Raw genomic sequence first — 26,608 nt, 5'->3', positions numbered from 1 at the left:
TAGCAAAGTAATTAGATCCTTGTTTTTTCTTGACTGCGGAGTTGATCGGCAGTGCAGAATACATGGCTATTGTTTATCCAGGATTTGTAATCGAAAAGAAAGATCAACAACACTGAGTTTTAAACAACTGAAATAAAAAGAATTTGGCATTCTTTATCTTTTCTTCTGTTTGTCATAACTGATACATGTACCGCAAAACGACAGCAACCGCGGATTAGAACATGCTTTTGATAAGCCTATAACTCTCTTTTGCATAATTGGCTTATATGTCTTTAAGCACATGTTTCACAAGACCCAAGTGATCTGTTGAAGGCATAAAAATTGAGTAACCATAACAATAGCCATTCAGTTCCTGAATATTAATTTTATTTCGATTCAACATTGCTTATTTTCAAATAAACTGCTGGATGACTTGAACAACCTCATTTCGCTCGTATAATGAGCTAAAAAAAAAGAGTAGGCTATTTTGATCGATGTGAAAATGAATTTTTGTAGTAAATCAATAAACATGCACATATTTGCCAAATTTGGTATTGTCTTCGTTGGAAAAAAAAAGCCTGAAACTATATCCGATGCTCTACATTTATTGATTTTCATGCATTTTAATATTGACACTTTTTTCTTGTTTTGATAGAGAAAACTAAATTACTTTTTGAAACTAAAGTTCTTTTTGGTCATAGAATTGTGACTTTTACCATTCAACTCGTATTTTGTTGTGACAGTCGACCATACGGGCTTACTATTTCTTTGTTAATGGCTTTTTTGAAGCCTTTGCTAGTGAACCTTACAATAGATGCACGACGGGTTTTACTTTATTGATATATATCTATCTTTTATACAGTTTTTTACTAACGTCTCTTTGATCTTGTGCATCCTGAGTGGATAAAAATATCATGCACGTATATAAGAGCTTGAAAGAAGCTAAATCAGCCACAGCGTCTGAGCAGTCTTACGTATCATTTGCAATTTCAATTCTTTTTCTTCAAGTTACTCACTAAGTCTGGCTTCGAAGATTGAAATAGCAATAGCAAGTTTTTTATTCCAGTGAACCGAAATTGAACTTTTTCTCAGAACTACTTAAAGATGCAACTATTCTGTCTTGGTGTCTTAAAAAAAGTTGTAGATCTTTGTTTTCCGAGTCCAAAATGCAAAAAGCACAAAAAGTGAACTAACAAAAAATTGAGCAAATGTAAGGCATAGCCTTTGATTTTTTTGCTCCTAGCGAAACAGTTTCGTAGAAAAATCTATACAAAAACGCTATCAACAAATACTATACTATTTGACGCTTATTCCGAGTATTTAATCATACCGGTAGCGCCATTCTTTGTTCTGTAAAGTCAAAAAGAAGCTCAAATACGGAGATTGAAATATCGGCCATGAGTAATTGTCCAATTTTTGGCGATTTTGGACATATTCCTTTTTTTGATCCAAATCCACTTGAAAAGTTCCATAATGTTAGTAAACATCGTTTCTAGGCATCTAGATTATTGTATAATGCATAAATAGGCTTTAAACTATCTTTTTATACCTAAGAAAAAAGGGAATTTTACTGTTATTTTTGCAAATTTAGAGAACATATTACCTGAACCATAAAGAAAAAGAGAGCTTCCTATTTATTTTAATTATACTTCTCAGTTCTAAGTCATACACTTAATTTACAAGCAAAAAAAGGGCATCACTTGTGTACTTTTGATCGAAAAATAAAGATTTATCTTGGGTCACAAAACCGTAATAGCTCACTTCAACCAGCTAAAAAAAAAGAGGTGCAGGAAAAAATAATTTCATATATTATTTTTTCCAAAACGGAATTATTATTTTGTTTTAACAAATGGATTGATCTATGTAATTTCCCAGCTTGCCTTAATATCAATTAAAGCTTTAAAATAAGACGCTTTTATAGCGAGGAATAAAAAACAAGAATTTCTTCTGTCATGTCAAACTATCTCGGAAACAATGGCAATATTCTCGAAAGTAAGGATGGTGCAGAAACAAGTTGAAAATTCAAGTAAAGAAAAAAAAAAGGTTGGTGCAAAGCTTTACTATTTGAGAGCTACAAAAATAATTGCTCTTTTGAATAAACTCTCTCGCTGATCAATTATCACCCACTATAAGATGATTCTTTCTCTTTTCTTTACACCAGCTTGTCTCAGTATTACCAAAGAAAGTTTATTTTTTTATGTGCTCTTACTCATTTTTGTCTCTTTTCTTGTTTTGATTTTAAAAGATAGTTTAATTTTGTATGTCTAATTTCTATTTCTAAGAGCAAACTTTCTTTTATGAACAAGTCTCAAAGAGAAAGTCTAGCTTGAACAAAGTTGTTTGCCATGGATCATAGTACAGATAAGGTACGCCCAAAACTTGTTCTTTATGTCCTTGATTTTCGTGATACTTAAATGAATTAGACGCTAAATAAACTCTCCAAACAAACGATGTTTTAGCTCCATTACTTGCTGTTCAAAAAGAAAAAAAAACACCGAATACATAAGCCAAGCTGAAGTATCGTCCGCGTCCAAGAAAGGGAATTGATTGTTTGAAATGAAACGTTTTAGCACAAGTCTTTTTTTGGCAAAGTTTAATTTTGTTTACACCATATGAGTATAAATAACAAAATGACTCTCATCTTTCTTTTTTGTATAAGGAAAGCAGCGCATTTGATACACTTGATATACTAGTGAAAGGGAAAAAAAGTTATCTGATCCAAAAAAAAAGATCACTCTCCAATAAAGATGTGGCGTAGAAATCACTAAATGTGGGAAAAACAAGCTGATTGGCAACTGATAATGAAGACAAATAAATACGTAAACTTGAAGATGTAAAATGAGGCAAATCGGGTGCGCCATAGATGTAGATTCCTAAACCTGAGTTTTAACTCAAATGTATGAATGGTGAAATACATCTCAACACCTCCTTTATTTATTGGCTAATCTGTTTTGATGTGGGGTTTTAAATGCATATGTATATCGAACCAGTAAAAAAAAACATGTACAGTAGTCTAAGATAATAAATAACAACAAAGAAAAAAAGTTTTTTCTTTTATTGCAGATAAATACAGAGCTTTGTTTTAGACAAGCATAACGATTTGTTTTTGAATAGCCTTTTTCGTTTCTTCTTTGATTCGAGAGAGTTCTGAGAGATATACGTGGCATAAGCTCATCCATGTAGAGTGGGCACAACATAAGTCGTACATTGTAGAGCAGTTCCACAAACATAATTATTTTAGATTACTATAATCATGCAAGATGTTGATGCTAGAAGATGATTGGCCACAAGAAATGGATAACGCCTTTTTTCGAATCTAAACTAATCAAAAGCTTAATTTTATATCGTACGCGTAAAATTAGCAGACGGTTTGACTCTACAAATCCTTACATACTGCTTTTGCTGGCCTTATTTTATTTAAATAAACGTATATCAAGATGGAATACAGGACCTAGAATAGGGGTCTAAAAACAAAAAGCATGCCATGCGCCCTATTTTAGCGGAGATATAAGTTTAGACATAATAATTGGATGGTTTTATTGGCTATGAATTTCATCATCTAATCTGTCAATGCATCCATATAAAAACCAAAACCAACTTTTGTTTATTTTTTTTTTCTCCATTGAGTTTCATATCTTAATTTTATAATGGTTGTTGCTACTAACCTCGGTTTCCCTTACGTTGGTGCTAAGCGTGAGCTCAAGAAGTCCGTTGAAGCTTACTGGTCTGGCAAGATTTCTGCTGACGAACTCAAGAGCGCTTACCAAAAGATCCAAGAAGCTAACTGGAAGGTTCAAAAGGAGCAAGGTATTGAACACATTCCTTCTGGTGAATACACTTTGTATGATCGTGTTTTGGATACTGCTCATCAATTCGGTGTCATCCCCAAGCGTTATCAACACATCAAGGATCCTCTTCAACAATTCTTCGCTATGGGTCGTGGTCTCCAAAAGGCTGCTACTGAAACCACTGAAAAGGTTGATGTTCCTGCTCAAGAAATGAAAAAGTGGTTCGACACCAACTACCACTTTATTGTTCCTGAATTCGAACCCAACCAAGAATTCAAGATTCAAGATCTTCGTGCTGTTGAACAATACAACTTTGCCAAGTCTCTCGGTATTGAAACTCGTCCTGTCATTGTTGGTCCCGTTACTTTCCTCCATCTTGGTAAGGCTGCTGAAGGCTTTGATGATTTTGAAACCATCTCTCTTCTTCCTAAGGTTCTTCCTCTCTACATTGAACTCTTGAACCAACTTCAAGCTGCTGGTGCTCAATGGGTCCAAATTGATGAACCTGCTCTTATCCTTGACTTGCCCGAAAAGGTTAAGGCTGCTTTCGAAGAAGCTTACAAGACTATCAAGGCCTCTACTTCTATCAAGACTTTGGTTACTGCTTACTTTGGTCGCGTTGAAAACAACATCTCTGGTCTCCTTCCCTATGTTGATGCTCTCCACCTTGATCTCGTCCGTGCTCCTCAAGAACTCGATGCTGTCTTGCCTCTCTTGAACAACTCTCAAGTCTTGTCTCTTGGTCTCGTCGATGGTCGTAACATCTGGATCAACAACCTCGCCAAGTCCATCGAATTGGCTCAAAAGGCTGTCTCTGCTCTTGGAAAGGACCGTGTCTTCATTGCTCCCTCTTGTTCTCTTGCACACTCTCCTTACTCTACTACTTTTGAAAAGAAGATCGCTGAAAAGAACCCTGAACTCCTTAGCTGGTTAGCCTTCTCTGTTGAAAAGACCAAGGAAATTGCCACCATTGCTTCTGCTCTCAACAATGGTCCTGAATCTGTCAAGGAAGTTCTTGCTACCAATGCTGCTGCTATTGAATCTCGTCGTACTTCTTCCCAAACTACTAACCCTGCTGTCCGTGACCGTGCTGCCAAGGTTCCTGCTGAAGCCTGGAAGCGTCCTGATGAGTTCAAGGTTCGTCGTGAAGCCCAAGTCAAGAAGCTCAACTTGCCTCTCTTCCCTACTACTACCATTGGTTCTTTCCCTCAAACCAAAGAAATCCGTGTTACTCGTCAAAAGTTCAACAAGGGTGAAATCAATGCTGCTGAATACGATGCTTTCATCAAGAAGGAAATGAAGCACATGGTTGAAGTTCAAGAAAAGATTGGCTTGGATGTTCTTGTCCACGGTGAACCCGAACGTAACGACATGGTTGAACACTTTGGTCACCTTCTCCACGGTTATGACTTCACTGAAAACGGTTGGGTTGTCTCTTATGGTTCTCGTTGTGTCAAGCCTCCTGTCATCTTTGGTGATGTCTCTCGTCGTGGCCCTATGACTATTGATGAAACTGTCTATGCTCAATCTCTTACTAAGAAGCCTATGAAGGGTATGTTGACTGGTCCTGTTACTATGATGAAGTGGTCTTTTGTTCGTGACGATATTCCTCTCAAGGATGTTTGTGTTCAAATTGGTCTTGCTCTCCGTGATGAAGTTGTTGATCTTGAATCTGCTGGTATTCCTTGTATCCAAGTTGATGAACCTGCCATCCGTGAAGGTCTTCCTATTCGTCGTGCTGACTGGGATGCTTATCTTGACTGGTCTGTTGCTTGTTTCCGTCTTTCTACATCTGGTGTCCGCAACGAAACTCAAATCCATACTCACATGTGTTACTCTGACTTCAACGATATCTTTGACTCTATTGCTGCTTTGGATGCTGATGTTATCACGTAAGTAAAATTTTGGGTTAGGAAAAGCTGTTTGCTAATTTTTACAATAGTATTGAAAACTCCAAGTCTGACGAAAAGTTGCTCAAGATCTTTGAAACCAAGAAGTATCCTAATGAAATCGGTCCTGGTACTTATGTAAGTATACATATATATTGGTTAGGCTTTTTTATTCATTTTTAAATAGGATATCCACTCTCCTCGTGTTCCTTCCGTTGACGAAATCAAGCAAAAGCTCGCTGATATGCTCAAGTACATTGATCCTAAGCTCTTGTGGGCCAACCCTGATTGTGGTTTGAAGACTAGAGGCTGGACTGAAACTGAAGCTGCTCTTGTTAACATGGTTGAAGCTGCCAAGTACTTCCGTTCTCAATACTCTGCTTAAGTCGCTCTCTTTTATATGTAAATAGTTCAACACTAGTTTAGACATTATTCTCTTTTTTTTAATTTCTCTTGTAAAAAGTTCAACACTGTGTATAATAGCCTCTCTAAAAAAAACAAATCATGTCTCAATAAAATTATCATGCTAAACATCAATTACTTATTAAGTTTAATATCATAAATCAAACAATGAGTCACTCTAAAAAGTTAATTAAATAATGTTAGTTACACCTTCGGTAGATCACAAATTGGTATGTAACTAAAAAGAATAAGTTGTTCAGGACCCATTTCTAAGGAAAATATGTTTATTATCATAGTTCACTGACTCTGGAAATGGCTTCAATTTTAGATTTCCATGTTTTCAATACATTCTGAGATTCATATATCTTTTGTTTGATTTTATATAGCTTCTCATCCTGTTCATGATTAGAAGAAAGAGACAGATCTTGCCTTTTGACCAATAAATTGTACTCTATACAGATAATTTCCATCATCCAGTCCAATCCACTTGTTCTCCATGGACAGTATGCTTTGTGTTCTTGCAAGACATCGAATTCATGCACTTGATAGAATCCTTTTTGACTGAAGCATAAATCGCATTTTACGCCTGGAATCTCTGGATGCAATGTTGACCATCCAACTGCAGATAGTATATAAGGATTAATGGTCACATTATCTTGATTGCTTTCAAAATGCTGTACCAGATATTTAATCTTGTTCAAAGCTGCTTTATCCTATAGTCCATAAGTTCACTTCAGACACTATGGATTTTGCTTACCAATGAATGTTTTAATGCTGGCAATGTTTCTTGTTTAGCTGTACAGGTTGATAATAGCATTCTTGCTTCATTTTTGAATTTTTCTATTCCTTCTGAAATAGTTGTTGATGGAAAGCTATAAACAGAGTCTACATATGTCTTTTGTATAAGTATTGGTTTGAGAGTTTGCTTTAGCTAACCTTCGCAATGGCTATGTCTCCACTGACAGTCTTCTTGATGGCACTCAAATAGACCTTTCTTATATTTGTCAATGACTGCAATAGCTAAGACAGATTGATTTAGTCTCGTTATACAACATGTCATGCTAACCTTCAGGCTTGTTCTTGTATCGATCTTCTATCTCAATAACGTACATTTTCCTTTTACAGTCAATGCACTCTAGAACTGATGTAGTTGGATCGCCATCTACTGTTTGTGTATCTCGCCAACCATGTTTGGCACAATCAAGAGCTGATATAGGACGAGAAGCACAATGATATAAAGTTGAATACGACTTTAGTCGCGTCATGAGTGCTTCTCGGTCATTAAAAGGTGCCTTGACATCGGTATGGTTGATCTTTAGTAATTTTGTGGGAGTGTCTTGTGCGTCATCAGTAGAGGCGGGTCTTTTTGCCTTAAACAAAGGTAGTAATTTAGCCTCTTTTCTAATCCTTAGTGTGAGAGCTCTCAATTCAATAGTCTCTTGCTTTAAATTTGGTTCTGTTGTGATAGATTCTTGCATTAGTGTAAAAGAAGAAGGGTAAATTTATTCGTATTTTTTTTTTTTTGGGGAAATTAATTGTATACAATCTGTTTTTGATAATAAGAGTAACTCAAGCGTCTTCTATGTTTCTTTTTGCTTTTAGAACGTTTCCTTAAAGCCTTTTTTATCGAGAAGAGACTTCTTTTATCCTTTAATTCTTGAATAAAGCTAGAGCTTGACTCTGATTTGCTTATGCTTGTGCTACTTGAATCTTTGTCAACAAATTTATTAGATGCGAAGCTACTTGAGAAGCTTTCTGAGCGGCGACGGAGTCTTGGATGATGGCTTGACTTGTTGGTCTTCTTACTACAGTCTTTATTGACTTTCTTACAGGGCCATGTATCGTCTTCCTCTTGATCATAAGACTCTTCAAAGGTATCACTACTACTACTACTGCTGCTGCTGCTACTGCTACTAGAACTGCCGCCACTACTACTGCTGCTACTGCTGCTACTAGAGCCACCACTACCACTGCTGGAAGATGAACTAGAAGAATTGACGCCGCCACTGCCACTGCCACTGCCACTGCTACTGCTACTGCTACTTGATGAAGCGTTCTTTTTCTTTCCACTGCTTGAGGACGAAGAACTAGATGAAGATGAGTCTCCTTTTTTACCACTTGAATTTGAAGAGGAAGAAGAAGAGCTATCACCATCACTAGTACTTCTACTAGATGAAGAAGACAAAGATGAGCCACCTTTCTTGCTATAACGCTTATAATCATCATCATCCGGAGACTCAGATTGTTCTAGTAAGGTAGAGCATTCATCAGCTTCTTGACAGCTGTCTGAACCTTGTAGTAACAGTTTGTCTTCTAAGCTATCGTACGATAAGCACTCCTCAGTAAGATCATTGTTGTCAACTGCAGGCGTACAGATGGAGCCTATGGAACTTGTTTTGGAAGTAGTTATCGCATGCGTGTCGGAAAATACTGTAGTCAATGCTGGAGGTAAGTGGTCAGTAGAACAGATTTCCGTATTAGGCATAGTAGTATACGATTTTTGAGATAAAGAGGTTGTTGAAACCGTTGTAAATAACTCTGTTGTACTAGATAATTCTGATATAGTTTGACTGGTACTATATACAGATCGTATTGAGGAAGTAGTAGCAAAAGACATTGGGGCGCTATGGGTTTTAGAAGTAGAAGTTGTACTAGACATACTTGTCGAAATATCTGTGCAAGTGACAGATGGACCCTGGGTTGAAGAGATACTACATGTTAAACAAATTGATGCCGATGTCGAGCTAACAGTGAAACTTGAATCATAAGTCATTGAACTGGTAATAGGAACAGTCTCCATTGAAGAGAATGTACTTGTTTGACACAATGAAGGTTTTTGACTAATTGTGATAGAAGAAGCACTGAACGTTGAACTTGCCGAAGAACTTGTAACACAGCTTGTCAAGGAGCTTGTATGCTCTATAATTGAGCTAGAGGTAAAACCATCCTGAGTAAAATAATGATACTTAAAGCAACGTGACGGACTTGATGGTAAAGTTATAGCAGAACTTGAGCTACTTATAGCTATACTGGTGATAGCAATACCTTGAGTTGAGGAAGCCACACAAGCGGGGCATATTGATGAACTTGTTAATGTTGGAGCAGCTGTAGAAGTTATTGAACTATCTGTAATTAAGCTAGTCGTGCTTGAGCTAGTAATTGAAGAGCCTTGAACCGAGGAAACAATACAAGTGGGGCATAGTGACGAACTTGACACATATGCTTGTGTTGAACTTGTAATATAGTCAAAACTCATTATGGATGTGCTACCGACGGTAGTAATTTGAGTCAAAAAAGTAGAGCAGCTGTCGCAAGAGGACGTGGTTATTGATTTTATCATATCTGTAGAGGAAGTTGAAGTTGGTATTCTTTGACTAGTAGTAGCATCTAGTATTGAAGAAATATATGATGCAGGGGGAACCACCATACGACCAGGAATACTCGACAATATTGAGCTACTTATTCGATTTGGATTACCAAGACTTGTCGATGATATGGTATTTTCTGACATGGTATAGAATGAAGAAGAGAAAGAGTTGCTTGAAAAACTAGTTTTTGACAAGGAGCTAGCCGTAGATAATTGCGATTTAGAGTCTTGATAGCCTAAGGCCAACGAAGGCGTGGTCTGCATAATGGTTGTACTCAAGGATGTAGTTCTTTCAGGGAGATAAGAAGTGACAGAGTATATAGTAGTAGCGGCATCCAACAAGGAATATCCTGACCCAGTGACAAAAACGGTCGAAACCAGAGTTTCAGTGGTTGCTGAAAGCTGAAGGGACGTAAGAGAGAGAGTTTCTATAAATCTCGATGGAACATATACAGTAACTTGATCATGTGTTGATGAAGAGATCGTTTTAATTGCTGTTACTGTAGTTGTTGCCAATTGACTCGTTGTAATAGTAGCTTTATTAAGAGATACTGCTGTAGTTGTCAAGTGTTCAACTACAGTTGTAGGCTGAGTAACAGTAAAAGTAGCCACACTAGTCGTATAAGAACAAGATTCAGCTACAGGTACATTTAGAGTATTGTAAATTGTACTGATTCCAGTTGTAGTCCTGGCATTTGGTGTTCGAGGTTGTGTAAATAGAGAGGTTGTGATTGTTGTAAATGCCACAGTTTCGGTGGTTGTATGTTGCAGCGTTTTTGTAATGGATTGAGGCTTAGTAGAAGTAATAGGAGCTATTGTAAGTCTTTCATGTGTAGTTTCAGGCGTATAGTTCTTGCAGTAATCAGGCAATGTATGTTCACAGCCTTTGTTAGTGCCTTCATGCCACCATCCATCCTTATGGTAATGCCAATGAGGACCAAACTTTTTATCATACATGTAAGGGTTGGTTTTTTCTTCAATAAATAACCAATGGCTACAATCTCTGTTAATGACTAAAACAATGTATAATGTTAGCCCTTTTTTTTTTGTTCTTTGAATTGTAACTTTTTTTTTTTATATCTACCTATTCCATCTTTGTTATCATGATTTTTTTTAGTATTTTTATCGTTTTCATCCTCATCACTATCCTCATCTTCTTCGCCGCTTTCATCTTCAGTCTTTTTTGAGCCATAATACCATCCTCTTTTAGCGAGATTTATATTATTTTGATTGATAGTGTCAGACATTATAGACCGAGACGCATGGGTATCCAACCCATTTTCTTGCGCAAAAGAAAAATTATTCGTGATTCCTATTACAAGAGCTATTACAAAAATAGACAAAGGTATCTTTTGTAGCATAGTAAAGTCAAATCTAAATAGTAGATTAGGTTAGTAACTAAAACTCTAAAGCCAAATAGCTACCTATTGATCCTTCAATATCAAGTTTATCAAAAAGAAGAAAGAAAGAAAGAAAAATAGCCAAACGAAATAGCAACCAATGTCTTTAATATACAATAATAAGAACCAGCAAGTTCTCCTGTGTCTTGTTTATATCTACTACAGGTGTATTAATGACAGGTTTCAATGATTAAGTACCAGTTAGTCGGATTAGAAATTTAAATTTGGGATCTACAATTTGACTTAAAATTGCTTTTGATTACATCCAACACTTATCGGCCTTCCCAGAAAACCTTGTGATGTATATGCTTATGTCAAGGTAAGTTAAGGTAAGTCAAGGTTATGTCAGTAGGTTCTTGTTTGAAAGAAAAAGTTTATTTGCATATCCATACAATACGACTAAAAAGTTCAAATTTTTCTTAATTCCAATAAAACTATCAAAGAGGAATGTGGCGTTTATTGTGACAGCAGTTAAGAGAACGATTGGTGGCAACAATGAATCGAGAAGAAAAGATTCTTCTGGAAGCAGAATATATTCTCAGATGCAAATAGAAAGATACTCTTTTGACAGGTGCTTCTTGTTTTTTCTTCCTTCTTGTCTTTACCTCGTTATTTCTATTATTTCTATATTTTTTTTCTATCCTCACTTTTTTCTCTTTGCTGTTCATTAAATATTTACTTTTAAACCAAATGCATATATCACATAGTTAAGTATGTGCTGTTGTTTATTTTTAAGTATGCACATGACAATTACCATTCAGATTGTTGAGTCCAAGCTTTTTGAGATGGTTGGTACCTAGGTGCTGGTCTTAGGTAAGGCGCTGGAATGTTTGTTCCTTCTGTTAGCGGTAATACAACCCCAAGCTCCCAATTACTATTAAGCAAATCAATGTTAGCTTTTAAATTACTAAAAATACAATTTTACCTTATATTCATTTTAGGCTGTTTAGAGTCTCGAGATACAGTGAATTTACCCCATGCAGATGTAGTGGCATTATGACTCCTAAAATCAACATTTGTAAACACTTGTTGATAATCATTAAATGTTTGTTTACCCGCAGTAAACCCATCCTTTGATGTTAGACGTTGTTTGAGGTAAGGTAGCAATAATATACTACAAAAATTGTTAGTATATCTATAAGCATATAATATCTTGATTACTTTTGAATGCATAAGAGTGCCTTGACGCTGACTTATTGAATCACACATGACCTGCTTTGGAAAAGTTGTTTTTTTCCAGGTACTTTCGCTCAGACAAATAGTGCCTGCTCCCTAGAATAAGTTTTCAATTCACCTTTCTTCCTTATTAAAGCCTGCTTACAGGTAGCCCTAGTTTGCTTGATTCAACTGTATCTTGACTTGGAAAGATAATATCTATTGGGGGCAATTCATTCTTTTTACCAAAAGCAACTTGCTTTCCTTTATCATATGCAGTGATACCACAAAACGATCTATACAGCTCATTCAAATACAAGACTGATAATGAGCCTAATGAGGATGTCTACAGTATGTAAACACAAGTGTAGGTGACTAGCAAACATACCTGCATCTCTATTTTTGGAAGGGATTTAGGGTTTGTAATAGGACCAGTGATTTCCTGTACAACATCTGATAATCGAGTATGTCCATATTTTCTATAATGCTCTTCTCCTTCAAACACACCAGAAACAGAGGCAACAATACGTGCCTAAATATCGACCTTAATACATACTTTTTGTGTTCTATAACAACATACTTTTGCTTTGTCGAAATTATAATTCAGTAATTCCTCCTTAACTGATACTGGCACTTGCATTTGATCAAGTAAATCACAAATGTCTCTAGCAAAGCGAGGGAGCTTCGAAGTCGACTCAAATGGACTGTCTACCTTAGGAAAATCTTGAATAAAGACTACATTTTCTAATTCTTCATAATCATAGCGTTCCTAGAATCAAATTGAATACTTGTCTTTCTATGCCTGTATACAAACCAAATTCGCTGATCCAATTACAACTCTTAGAGAAGTAGCATGAAACAACAGCATAAGCTTAGGATGAAATACACCATATTTATCATCTTTAAGTGGGGGTTGAATAATAATTCGATGTGAATGCACTTGTTTTCTGGTTGCCTAAATTTCATGAATAAAAAAAAAGAGGTACTCTTATGCATGAATAATTACAGGTCGACCATGTGTGACAATGCAAATATTGACATCCGTTGGAAAGCTGTCATTGATAAAGTCCATGCTAACGACAAATGCCGTTACCAACGCTTTTTTCAGATTATGCTACATGGCTTATCAGTAATCATGACCAAGTTCTATTGATCAAACAAACTTTTTGAACAATGTCTTGAAAGCGTATATAATCAGGTCCAACAAAGCCTTTAATATAAGTTAATTTGACCGTACCATCCCAAAAGCGTGTATCTGAATTATTAACGCGTTTTGAAATGGGATATATGGCATCTTCTTCTCTTGGTCTCTTATTGTTTGTTGCAGGTAAGCTGGAGATATCTGCTAACAACATATCTCGAGCTGTAAGTTCTTCTACTTTTTTGCCTAGCGAAGCAGCAATAGCAGACTTGAGGTTGTCTTTTTCTTGTGCTTCTCGAGACATATGTGACTCCAAATTCTCGAGTGAGAGTGCCATGGCTAGAGCCAGCTGTTCATTCTCCTCTACATCGCTCATTTTGACAGCAAAGAGAAAAGATGTAAAGGAGTGTTTTCTACGGACATTAAAATCGATTCATTTTAATCTCAGTGTTCGTTCGGCTCAAGAAGGCACTGCTCCCCTAAGCCCTCAGAGAACTTCCTCTTTTTCATAAACTAAGGTAATGACCACGATAGTCCATGAATCCATTGAATGATCACTAACCATAATGCCATCCATCTTTCAATTCACCATTATTATCTATATCAATCTTTAAATCACCACTTTCAACTTGTAAATTTAATTTTTTCATCACTTTTATACTTCATCCATCCATCCATCCATCCATTATATCAACATACAATAGACTATCATGCCCGCCTTAGGTTTGCCCGCTGATGTCAGTGCCACTGCTGATGGTACCCGCAGATTGTTCAACAAGTGGTCTTACGAAGATGTTGAAGTCAAGGATATCTCTCTCCAAGACTACATTCAAATCCGTCAACAAGTCTACTTGCCCCACACTGCCGGTCGTTTCGCTGTCAAGCGTTTCCGTAAGGCTCAAGTAAGTACAAGAACATGTTTCGCGAAAAGTGTGTTTACGTCTTATCTGGACATTTTCCGCAATGTCAATTATAGTGCCCCATTGTTGAACGTTTGACTAACGCTTTGATGATGACTGGTCGTAACAACGGTAAGAAGCTCATGGCTGCCCGTATTGTTCAACACGCTTTCGAAATCATCAACTTGTTGACTGATGCCAACCCTCTTCAAATCCTCGTTGATGCCATCATCAACTGTGGTCCTCGTGAAGATTCTACCCGTATCGGTTCTCAAGGTACTGTCCGTCGTCAAGCTGTTGATGTCTCTCCTCTCCGTCGTGTCAACCAAGCTATCTCTTTGTTGACTGTCGGTACTAGAGAATCCGCTTTCCGTAACGTCAAGACCGTTGCTGAATGTCTCGCTGATGAATTGATCAACGCTGCTAAGGGTTCCGCCAACTCTTACGCTATTAAGAAGAAGGATGAACTTGAACGTGTTGCCAAGTGTAAGTACAAATCAAAAGTTTGTTTAGCAGTGACTGACGTCTTTTTCTTTAGCCAACCGATAAATTATTTGCTGTTGTATTTTTTGGAGAGAGAGAGAGCGAAAAAAAAGAGAAAACAGAGGAGTTTCCTTTGTTTTGTCTTGGTTTCCTCCTTTTTTGTTGAAAATAAACATCCTCTTTTAAAACTTGTAATTTTTTTAACGGATATATGCACTAAACCATTTAGTTTGTCTTTTCCAAATGAATTGCATAATGATAGAAATGTGTCAGCAATGGCTTGAAATTTCTAGAAAACATCGCAAAGATTGTGATACAAATTTGTAATGATTGCAGCACTAAATCGATCAAAGTTTTATGCTAAAACTGATATGTTATACTCAAATATTTTCCTCTATTCTTTTTTTCAAGAAATAAAGCATGATTTGTAGAGCACGTATCGCATTTTCGGTCTTTGGCTCCTCAATTTTGCTATTTTTATTTCATTTTCAAACGCGACATTGTAACAATACGCGGCCTACCTCTTTAGGAGCTAGACCAATCAAAAAATGGATTAGTAAAGTACTAATTTTGATGAATAAGAACTTTCATGCGGTCATTGCATACTAAAAAAAGACCCTTGTTCCACCATATTTTTGATATAAAAACGCGATCTTTTTCATCTTTTCAGAGACTCTATCACATTATTAAAACATGTCTGCTGAACTCCAATTATATACTTTCAAGTTGTCTCTCTGGGCTGGTGCTGCTCGTTTGGCTGTCAATGAACTCAATATTCCTGGCGTTAAGCAAGTCGAAGTTGACCTTTCTAAAGCTGAAAACTTTTCTCCCGAATTCTTAAAGATCAACCCCAAACACACTATTCCCGCATTAGAAGTGATTGAACACGGTAGCAAGAGATACCTAGATGACACCAAGTCAGTAGTAGAATACTTGGACAAACATACTGGAAACTCATTGAGTCTTCCTGAAAAGCAAGCTGAAATTGATACCTTCTTGAAGGAAATTCATGAAGATGCTGATGTTGGTAACCCTCTTTTCTTTACATCTGGTAATCCCGAAGAATTACAAGCCAAGAAGAACGATGTAGTTCCTTTCTTAGAAAACCGTATTAAGGGTTGGGAGACCTACTCAAAGCAAGCACCTGAACATACTGAACTCTACAATAAAAACATCCAAGAAACAAAGGGTCTTCTCGGCTTCTATACTGGACCTAATCCTCAACCTATGTTCGATCTCAACAAGAAATTATGGGAATCTGGTTCCAAGTTCTTGGATCACGTTGAGTCTCTCTTGAAACAAAATGGTGATTATGTCTTCGGTACCTATTCTGTTGCTGACATCCATTTGACGCCTTATCTTTTCCGTATGTTGTTGGTTCGCAAGCCTGAAGAGGTCTTTGGTAACCGTCCCCATTTGAAGGCTTATTACGAGCGTGTTCAATCTCGTCCTAGTTTCAAACAAACCTTTGCATAAATTGTATCATAGTGTATTTAGATAATCCAAATAAATAAAGCGTGTTTAATCTAAAGTTTGTTGTACAGGTGTAACATATGATATCACAGTAACCATAATTTATGTTGGTAAGCATTGAGCGCTTATTTGTCATTGCAGCCAAAAAAAAATCATAGTGTGTATCACCAATATTCATTCTTCAGTCATAAGTGCATAGGCAATACTGCTCAGTTGCTTGCAATTTGAGCATGCAACTTATCAGTAAGAACGATGACTAAAACAAATAAGAAACTTTCTTTTGTAGATACCTATTCAATCAGTTTAAATATGATAATGTACTTCCTTTTTTCTAGGCATAAAAAATAGTGCAAAGCATACTTATGCATGATCGAATGTGTTGAATGTCTAGAAGCAGCATCAATTAGCATATGTGGTACTTCTGAAGTCGACTTGAACAAAAAAAAAAAAAAGCGACATGTCTTAACTGGCCAAAAATCACTGTTTTCATGACAAGGAGTACTGTTGATACGGACAAACCATTATCAATTATTGTAAGCTACACAGACATTGACTACTTATTAAATAAGTTTCTGTTTCTCTGGCTTTTCTTTCTCATGTGGCTTGAGTCCATAGCCGAGGAAATTGCTCTATCGCATGATCTTCGTTATATTACGGAAAAGAAAGCTTCTGTAGATTTCAGAAAATAAAACATGTCAAAAGAAGTGAAAATATAAAAAGAAAGAGAACTTTCTGACAGGTAAGAAACTGTAAATGAATAAACAAAATCGACAATGTAACGCTTAAATGTTAGAAATGATGAATAAAAATTTGGAAATTATGTGAAAAAATAGTTGAAATATTGAATGTTTATTTAATTTAAATTTTTAATGAAAGTATCTCTGTATCAAATCTATGATTTTCCTCATGAAAAACGCGAATTCAAGACAAAACACGCGCATCTAAATTTACATTTAAAAATAACGATAGCAGCATTAAGAAACAAATGAAAAATATGGGCTTCTATTTAGAATAAAAAAAGTCAAAATAGAATATTTCTCTCTAAACAAATAAAAAAATGATTTGAAAAAAAAAATGTCAAAAACAAATATTTTATATATGTAATCCAATGGACGTAATGGTCAAACGAAGATACTAGCCAAAGAAACAGTCGAAAGACATATAGAATTGGAAATGAAATTTGTCGAGAGATTGACAATCAAAGCATGAGATAGATCTCAGAATTCATATTTGACATGATGTTCTATTTTGAGCTTTATGGCTAGAGACTACTCAAGTCTTGCCATGCATTATTAAGTAATCATTTGAAAACCAACTCTGTCGAGAAATACGATGTAATATACACAAGAGATAGCTGATAGGCATCATATTTCATAATGTTGCATAACATGTTTTAAAGACAGATTCAATTGTCTATAAGCAAATAGTTTCAGGGTTGAAATAGTATCATGGCAAGCCCTGAATAATAATAATAATAGAATAACAGTGTAAAAAGTACACATGGCGCGTGGAAAGCAACATTTAATATTCTGGGCATTAGATAGCAAGCACTCTTATTAAATAAAATATTCTCGTTGCATCTTTAGACCCTATGCACTAGAATGATTAACTTTATCTAAGGTACTAAATCAATCAGACCTCCTCTTGAGCTATTATTAAATGCATAACTGTGCTTTTATCGAAATACAAACCAAGAGATATTCAGAATAGCTCCAAACTCAAAAAGGGCTATATAAATAAGTTTTAGATAACCATTCCAAACTGGATACATGTTCTAAGGCTTTGGTGACATGAAAGCCACAAAAAATGCAATAAGGGACCAAAAGAATACCGACAAGGAAAAAATGCACTCGTAAAACGTATCTGGGCTGCAGTATATAAGCTTGTCCTTTCATGAAATAAAAAAGGAATAGCAAGGAATAGTAAGGAATAGCACGGATGAGAGAAATAATAGAAAAAGTGTATGTGTTTTGGATTTCCAAATTAATTTGCTCCTTAGTGTAATGGATTTATAAAAAAAATTCTTAGTTTTTTTTTTTTTTTTTTTTTCTTTTTTTTTTTTTTTTTTTTTTTTTGTAAATTTATGCAAATTTTATCGAATTTTTTGTCAAAAATTTGACAACAATCTTTGCTTTTTTCTTTTTTCTTAACCTGATTTCTTTAAAATTAAAGATCAAAAGTGAAAGAATTCTTCACTCACTAAAGGAAAACCTTGGCCAAATTTTCACTCAAAAATGAAAGATTTCTTCCATCGATGGAAGAATGCAATCGCTTACGCTGTGGTGAGAGTGTGTTTTCTTTACCTAAAAATAATTGTTTTCCAGAGATGTTTCTCTGTTGATACTAATAGCACACTTGCACATTGGTATTAATTTGACAAATTAATACTCAAAGTTTGTTGATTTGTTAGTTGTATAGAAAAGGTCCTTTTGAATACATAGCCCAATGTAGTCTTTGACTGTTTGTACTTGATAAATTCATAAAAATGACTATGCTAAGCCAAAATTGCTTTGAGAGAATAAGGCCAAAAAAAGGAAGAGAGAGGAAAGTGTTAATCTAATGATGTGTCTGGGCGCGGATTTGTAATCAGAGACGAGATGGAAACATTTGGTTGGACATTGGAGGGAGTAGGTTATTTGTGATAACATGTTACATGGAGGTGCTTTGGGATAAAAGCAAATGTATAGAGGTTCATTTGGTACTCCAATAAAGTGCAGAGCGTGCAGTCTTAAGTATTTATGTAAGCAAGCAATTTTCAATCCTCTGAAAGACAAAGAGCTTGGTCAAGGGCACTTTTGCATTCTCTAAAGCCACCTTGAGCAGTGTCTAAGGACGATGCTTGGCTTCGGAAGAGTTTCTGATGCACATTTCAAGCGTCTTTCTGGAAGTAGTATTCAGAGCGGTTAGGTAGTAATTGACTGGATCAGTCGGGTAGCCCTTCTCATGAATTGGGGCTACTTGTGCGAGTCGTCAATAGCGAGGCATGTATGGCCAACGCCAACACAGATCAGAAATATGAAAATCCAAGTGGGAATTAAAGCTTCTGGCATGTATATAAAAATCAAAGCCACAGCCATAAACAAAATCACAGTAAGAGCCTTAGATGTCAGGAACTTTTCATGAATACAATGGATTTACAAAACATTTAAATTTCGCTAAAATTTATGCCGACTTACAAGTATGCCATTTGTATACTCGAAAAAATATTTTTTGTTATATTTTAAAGTAGTGTTTCTGTCTAAAACAACTCCAAAGGCACCGTTTATATGATTAAAAATTGTTTCTAGGTACCTAACGTATTTATGCGTGCATAAACAGGTCTTAAAGCACCTTCATTTGCCTAAGAAAAAGAACAAGGTCTGCATGAATTGCTATCTTTTTTTCTTTTTCTACTGCTAAAGCGTTTATTTGTCTAGAGTCTTTAATACATGAATAAGATATGTACTATCAAGTAGCTTATTTGAATGGAATGCCCTGATAAAATAAAACACCTGCTTCACCTAAATACATAAATAAATAAATAAAAAACTGATATGTGCTCATAAGAGTGTCAAAGTATTGGAAAATTGTATGATGCATTAAATCTGGTTCAGATGACTATATATTACCTATATTCACAGCTCTAATTTCTATTAATTGCTTTATCTATAGTCAGGATACATTCAACTCAAAAAGTACAGTTTTATTTGCATGATTTGACACAATTACTCTAATGGGCAAACATCAACTAACAAATGTTCTACATCTAATTAAGCGGTCATTTCCTTATTGATAAAATGTTTTAAAGTAGATAGAAAATAATAGGTATCAACCTGTCAATCACACTGAACTGATTGGAGATCGACTGGCTCATCTAATGCAGATCCTTGTACAGCAGTAGTTAGTAAATTATCTGGACCAATTCTACTATTTGTGAAATAAAGTTTCTTGAAAATTATGCTGAACCCTGACAATTCATCTATACATATGAATCTGTTGTTGACTCAGTAAACCGCATTCTTTGTTTGATCCTGATCTTTTCATTCTTATTTTGACATTAATAAGTTAGCAAGAAATAGTATGGGTGAGCATGAATGAACACGTGCGATCATGAGTGAGCATACGTAATCATGGATGACCCTGGGTGATCATGAATGGGCATAGACGAGCAGAATGACAGAAAAAACGTATGTGTTTTGGATGTTCAAAATCAATTTGCTCCTTAATGTAGTAGACTTATAGAAAATAATTCTTTGTTAGTTTTTTGGCTGTATTTTGACAAGACTTTATCATTTTTATCATTTTTTTCTTAATTTAATCTAATTCTCTTAAAGTTAAAGACATTAAAGCGTAGACGATAGAAGGGAAATGTTGTGGTGAGAGTGTATTTTCTTAAGCTGAAAGTAATTGTTTTCCAAAAATGTTTTCTGTTGACACAAATAGAGTACTTGCGCATTGATATTGGTTTTGTCAAGTTCATAACTAAAGTTTGTTAACTTATTAATTTCATGGAAAAGCTTCTTTTGAGCACATGGCCCAATGTGGCCTTTGACTGCTAGGACTCGATCAATTCATAGAAATGGCTATACTAAGTTAAAGATAGACTAAAAGAACAAGGGTAAAAAATGAATAGAGAGGAGAGTGTTGACTTAATGGTGTGTATGGGCGTGGGTTTATAACCAGAGAAGAAATGGAAACATTTGGGTTGAATATTGGAAGGAGTAAATTGTTTGTAATGGTATGTTGCATAGAGATGATTTGGGATAGAGGCGAGCGTATAGAGGCTCATTTGGTACTCCTACAAAGTAAAGAGCTGGTAGACTTGAGTATTTTTGAGAGAACAATTTACAAATCTCTGAAAGACAAAGAGCTTGGCAAGAGGCACTTTTGCATTCTCTGAAGCCATCTTGAGCAGTGTCGAAGGACAATGCTTGGCCTTGAAGAAGTTCCCTGATGTATGTTTTGACCGTTTTCTGGAAGTAGCAGTCAGACTAGTTAGAAAGTAATTGACTGGATCAGTCGGGCTGCCTTTCTCATGAATTGAGACTACTTGTGCGACTTGTCAACAGTAAGGCGTGCACGGTCAGCGCCAGCACAAATCAAAATATGGAGAATCAGGGTACCACTAAAATCTGTGATATATGTACAAAAATCAAAGCTAGAGTCATAAGAAAATCATAGTAAGAGCCGTAGATGTCAGGAACTTCTCATGAATGTAATGGATTTACAAAGAAACATATATGAACTTTAAAACTTCGTAAAATTTATGCCAACTTACAAGTATGCCAATTGCGTACTCAAAAAAATATTTTTTGGAAAAAAAATAAAATAAAAAGCACTACTTTAAAATATAACAAAAAGTATTTTTTGTAATGGCAGAAAGTAAAATAGAAGAGGGTTTCTAATATTTTATTTGAAATAATTAAAAAAGCCCATTTTTCAATTTCTCTGTTTTAAATAAATAAACGAGTCTACCGGACGGTGCTTTTGTTGTTTTAGTTAAAAAAGGGTATTACTGCCTGGTAGATTCGTTTTTTAATTGAAAACAAAAAAATTGAAAAATAAGCTTTTTTTTTTATTTATTTATTTATTTATTTTAAGCAGAAAAATAGAGATTTTCTACTTTTTATGTTTTTTGTCATTGCAGAAAATATTTTTGATTTATTTAGAATAATGTTTTTTTTTTTATTATTCTCCAAAAAATATTTTTTGAGTACGCAAATGGCATACTCGTAATTTCGGCATACCTGTCAATATTTTTATGATTTTTGAAAATGCTTTTGTTTTTTGTGTGCAAGTCTATCGCACTGACCATGAAGGCTTGAGATGTACGAGTCTTTCCATAATTTTTTTCATCGCTCTAGCTACCTTTTCCGTAGAGCTATCACTACAGCGTAAGCGATGGAAGAAATCTTCCACTAATGAAAGAAAAATGCTATGGTTGCTATGTTTTATTTGAGATTGGGAGTTACTAGCCAATGACATCCTTCCCTTGGATAAATTGTAGTAAGCCCTAATCAATTAAGCGGTAGCCAAAAAAAAAATCCTATTTGTGAAACAACTGTCAGTAGTCAACAACGTCTTCTCTTCCCAAATGACAACAGCAATGGTTTGTGCTCTTCCTTGAATGCTATTGATCATCACTATTTGACCAGGTTCCCTGTTGTAGCAGAGTGATCACAACAGCCATAGCAACCATAGCAACCATAATAGTAACCACGGCAACCGTACACCACAGTGTAAGCAATTATCCTTTTCCTTCATCATGTGGAACAAATTTTCGATCAAATGCCTTTCTCTTCCACATTTGAGTGAAGATTTGGCCAAAACTCTCCATCATCTATTTCTGGTAGAAGATTTCTTCCATCGCTTACGCTGTAGTGATAGCTCTACGGAAAAGGTAGCTAGAGCGATGAAAAAATTATGGAAAGACTCGTACATCTCAAGCCTTCATGGTCAGTGCGATAGACTTGCACACAAAAAACAAAAGCATTTTCAAAAATCATAAAAATATTGACAGGTATGCCGAAATTACGAGTATGCCATTTGCGTACTCAAAAAATATTTTTTGGAGAATAATAAAAAAAAAACATTATTCTAAATAAATCAAAAATATTTTCTGCAATGACAAAAAACATAAAAAGTAGAAAATCTCTATTTTTCTGCTTAAAATAAATAAATAAATAAATAAAAAAAAAGCTTATTTTTCAATTTTTTTGTTTTCAATTAAAAAACGAATCTACCAGGCAGTAATACCCTTTTTTAACTAAAACAACAAAAGCACCGTCCGGTAGACTCGTTTATTTATTTAAAACAGAGAAATTGAAAAATGGGCTTTTTTAATTATTTCAAATAAAATATTAGAAACCCTCTTCTATTTTACTTTCTGCCATTACAAAAAATACTTTTTGTTATATTTTAAAGTAGTGCTTTTTATTTTATTTTTTTTCCAAAAAATATTTTTTGAGTACGCAATTGGCATACTTGTAAGTTGGCATAAATTTTACGAAGTTTTAAAGTTCATATATGTTTCTTTGTAAATCCATTACATTCATGAGAAGTTCCTGACATCTACGGCTCTTACTATGATTTTCTTATGACTCTAGCTTTGATTTTTGTACATATATCACAGATTTTAGTGGTACCCTGATTCTCCATATTTTGATTTGTGCTGGCGCTGACCGTGCACGCCTTACTGTTGACAAGTCGCACAAGTAGTCTCAATTCATGAGAAAGGCAGCCCGACTGATCCAGTCAATTACTTTCTAACTAGTCTGACTGCTACTTCCAGAAAACGGTCAAAACATACATCAGGGAACTTCTTCAAGGCCAAGCATTGTCCTTCGACACTGCTCAAGATGGCTTCAGAGAATGCAAAAGTGCCTCTTGCCAAGCTCTTTGTCTTTCAGAGATTTGTAAATTGTTCTCTCAAAAATACTCAAGTCTACCAGCTCTTTACTTTGTAGGAGTACCAAATGAGCCTCTATACGCTCGCCTCTATCCCAAATCATCTCTATGCAACATACCATTACAAACAATTTACTCCTTCCAATATTCAACCCAAATGTTTCCATTTCTTCTCTGGTTATAAACCCACGCCCATACACACCATTAAGTCAACACTCTCCTCTCTATTCATTTTTTACCCTTGTTCTTTTAGTCTATCTTTAACTTAGTATAGCCATTTCTATGAATTGATCGAGTCCTAGCAGTCAAAGGCCACATTGGGCCATGTGCTCAAAAGAAGCTTTTCCATGAAATTAATAAGTTAACAAACTTTAGTTATGAACTTGACAAAACCAATATCAATGCGCAAGTACTCTATTTGTGTCAACAGAAAACATTTTTGGAAAACAATTACTTTCAGCTTAAGAAAATACACTCTCACCACAACATTTCCCTTCTATCGTCTACGCTTTAATGTCTTTAACTTTAAGAGAATTAGATTAAATTAAGAAAAAAATGATAAAAATGATAAAGTCTTGTCAAAATACAGCCAAAAAACTAACAAAGAATTATTTTCTATAAGTCTACTACATTAAGGAGCAAATTGATTTTGAACATCCAAAACACATACGTTTTTTCTGTCATTCTGCTCGTCTATGCCCATTCATGATCACCCAGGGTCATCCATGATTACGTATGCTCACTCATGATCGCACGTGTTCATTCATGCTCACCCATACTATTTCTTGCTAACTTATTAATGTCAAAATAAGAATGAAAAGATCAGGATCAAACAAAGAATGCGGTTTACTGAGTCAACAACAGATTCATATGTATAGATGAATTGTCAGGGTTCAGCATAATTTTCAAGAAACTTTATTTCACAAATAGTAGAATTGGTCCAGATAATTTACTAACTACTGCTGTACAAGGATCTGCATTAGATGAGCCAGTCGATCTCCAATCAGTTCAGTGTGATTGACAGGTTGATACCTATTATTTTCTATCTACTTTAAAACATTTTATCAATAAGGAAATGACCGCTTAATTAGATGTAGAACATTTGTTAGTTGATGTTTGCCCATTAGAGTAATTGTGTCAAATCATGCAAATAAAACTGTACTTTTTGAGTTGAATGTATCCTGACTATAGATAAAGCAATTAATAGAAATTAGAGCTGTGAATATAGGTAATATATAGTCATCTGAACCAGATTTAATGCATCATACAATTTTCCAATACTTTGACACTCTTATGAGCACATATCAGTTTTTTATTTATTTATTTATGTATTTAGGTGAAGCAGGTGTTTTATTTTATCAGGGCATTCCATTCAAATAAGCTACTTGATAGTACATATCTTATTCATGTATTAAAGACTCTAGACAAATAAACGCTTTAGCAGTAGAAAAAGAAAAAAAGATAGCAATTCATGCAGACCTTGTTCTTTTTCTTAGGCAAATGAAGGTGCTTTAAGACCTGTTTATGCACGCATAAATACGTTAGGTACCTAGAAACAATTTTTAATCATATAAACGGTGCCTTTGGAGTTGTTTTAGACAGAAACACTACTTTAAAATATAACAAAAAATATTTTTTCGAGTATACAAATGGCATACTTGTAAGTCGGCATAAATTTTAGCGAAATTTAAATGTTTTGTAAATCCATTGTATTCATGAAAAGTTCCTGACATCTAAGGCTCTTACTGTGATTTTGTTTATGGCTGTGGCTTTGATTTTTATATACATGCCAGAAGCTTTAATTCCCACTTGGATTTTCATATTTCTGATCTGTGTTGGCGTTGGCCATACATGCCTCGCTATTGACGACTCGCACAAGTAGCCCCAATTCATGAGAAGGGCTACCCGACTGATCCAGTCAATTACTACCTAACCGCTCTGAATACTACTTCCAGAAAGACGCTTGAAATGTGCATCAGAAACTCTTCCGAAGCCAAGCATCGTCCTTAGACACTGCTCAAGGTGGCTTTAGAGAATGCAAAAGTGCCCTTGACCAAGCTCTTTGTCTTTCAGAGGATTGAAAATTGCTTGCTTACATAAATACTTAAGACTGCACGCTCTGCACTTTATTGGAGTACCAAATGAACCTCTATACATTTGCTTTTATCCCAAAGCACCTCCATGTAACATGTTATCACAAATAACCTACTCCCTCCAATGTCCAACCAAATGTTTCCATCTCGTCTCTGATTACAAATCCGCGCCCAGACACATCATTAGATTAACACTTTCCTCTCTCTTCCTTTTTTTGGCCTTATTCTCTCAAAGCAATTTTGGCTTAGCATAGTCATTTTTATGAATTTATCAAGTACAAACAGTCAAAGACTACATTGGGCTATGTATTCAAAAGGACCTTTTCTATACAACTAACAAATCAACAAACTTTGAGTATTAATTTGTCAAATTAATACCAATGTGCAAGTGTGCTATTAGTATCAACAGAGAAACATCTCTGGAAAACAATTATTTTTAGGTAAAGAAAACACACTCTCACCACAGCGTAAGCGATTGCATTCTTCCATCGATGGAAGAAATCTTTCATTTTTGAGTGAAAATTTGGCCAAGGTTTTCCTTTAGTGAGTGAAGAATTCTTTCACTTTTGATCTTTAATTTTAAAGAAATCAGGTTAAGAAAAAAGAAAAAAGCAAAGATTGTTGTCAAATTTTTGACAAAAAATTCGATAAAATTTGCATAAATTTACAAAAAAAAAAAAAAAAAAAAAAAAAGAAAAAAAAAAAAAAAAAAAACTAAGAATTTTTTTTATAAATCCATTACACTAAGGAGCAAATTAATTTGGAAATCCAAAACACATACACTTTTTCTATTATTTTGCTCATCCGTACTATTCCTTACTATTCATCAATATCAAAATAAGAACGATTAAATCAAAATTAAACAAAAAATCTTGTTTATTGAGTCAAAAATAGGTTTATACTTATGGACAAGTGCTCAAAATAATTTGTAAAAGCCTTCATTCCATACAGGAGTCTTAGATAGTACAGTTGGTCCAGATAGTTTACTGGCTACTGCTGTACAAGATTCTATATTAGATGAATCAATCAATCTCCAATTTGTTCAGTGTGACTGACTGGTTGGTATCTAAGGCTTTTTACCTAAAGTAAAACATTTTTATCAATAAGATAATGGCTGTATAATCAGATGCAAATCATTCCTTGTCAGACACTT

The 26,608-nt window shown here is 35.1% G+C and overlaps 5 protein-coding genes across 5 annotated transcripts; 3 read left to right on the top strand and 2 right to left on the bottom strand.

The window, feature by feature from the left end:
- The first annotated feature begins 3,606 nt into the window (after positions 1-3,606).
- Positions 3,607-6,193, top strand: B0P05DRAFT_537798 (5-methyltetrahydropteroyltriglutamate-homocysteine S-methyltransferase). The gene is made up of 3 exons (XM_051577776.1): positions 3,607-5,659; positions 5,710-5,794; positions 5,844-6,193. The coding sequence occupies exons 1-3, from the start codon at positions 3,627-3,629 to the stop codon at positions 6,039-6,041; spliced, it is 2,316 nt and encodes a 771-aa protein (XP_051435941.1). The 5' UTR covers positions 3,607-3,626; the 3' UTR covers positions 6,042-6,193.
- A 44-nt stretch (positions 6,194-6,237) lies between these two features.
- B0P05DRAFT_537796 (C3HC zinc finger-like-domain-containing protein) lies at positions 6,238-7,562 on the bottom strand. The gene is made up of 4 exons (XM_051577775.1): positions 7,125-7,562; positions 6,995-7,078; positions 6,816-6,943; positions 6,238-6,771 (listed from the first exon to the last, which is right to left on the bottom strand). Exons 1-4 carry the CDS (start codon positions 7,534-7,536, stop codon positions 6,349-6,351), a joined length of 1,047 nt encoding a protein of 348 aa, XP_051435940.1. The 5' UTR covers positions 7,537-7,562; the 3' UTR covers positions 6,238-6,348.
- Positions 7,563-11,512: 3,950 nt separating this feature from the next.
- B0P05DRAFT_537791 (tyrosyl-DNA phosphodiesterase-domain-containing protein) lies at positions 11,513-13,629 on the bottom strand. Its single transcript, XM_051577774.1, has 10 exons — positions 13,144-13,629; positions 12,987-13,094; positions 12,795-12,935; positions 12,561-12,749; positions 12,369-12,512; positions 12,147-12,326; positions 11,987-12,097; positions 11,881-11,939; positions 11,751-11,828; positions 11,513-11,699 (listed from the first exon to the last, which is right to left on the bottom strand). The coding sequence occupies exons 1-10, from the start codon at positions 13,495-13,497 to the stop codon at positions 11,576-11,578; spliced, it is 1,488 nt and encodes a 495-aa protein (XP_051435939.1). The 5' UTR covers positions 13,498-13,629; the 3' UTR covers positions 11,513-11,575.
- Positions 13,616-14,698, top strand: B0P05DRAFT_537787 (40S ribosomal protein S5). Its single transcript, XM_051577773.1, has 3 exons — positions 13,616-14,023; positions 14,098-14,506; positions 14,559-14,698. The coding sequence occupies exons 1-3, from the start codon at positions 13,832-13,834 to the stop codon at positions 14,567-14,569; spliced, it is 612 nt and encodes a 203-aa protein (XP_051435938.1). The 5' UTR covers positions 13,616-13,831; the 3' UTR covers positions 14,570-14,698.
- Positions 14,699-15,095: 397 nt separating this feature from the next.
- Positions 15,096-16,034, top strand: B0P05DRAFT_537784 (uncharacterized protein). Its single transcript, XM_051577772.1, has one exon. It carries the CDS (start codon positions 15,197-15,199, stop codon positions 15,977-15,979), a length of 783 nt encoding a protein of 260 aa, XP_051435937.1. The 5' UTR covers positions 15,096-15,196; the 3' UTR covers positions 15,980-16,034.
- The last annotated feature ends 10,574 nt before the right edge of the window (positions 16,035-26,608 follow it).

This window comes from Gilbertella persicaria (assembly GCF_025201335.1).
Source record: "Gilbertella persicaria strain CBS 190.32 chromosome Unknown B0P05scaffold_15, whole genome shotgun sequence".
Taxonomy (NCBI): domain Eukaryota; kingdom Fungi; phylum Mucoromycota; class Mucoromycetes; order Mucorales; family Choanephoraceae; genus Gilbertella; species Gilbertella persicaria.
Note: the sequence above shows the minus strand (reverse complement) of the source record. Positions and strands in the feature narration are given on the sequence as shown.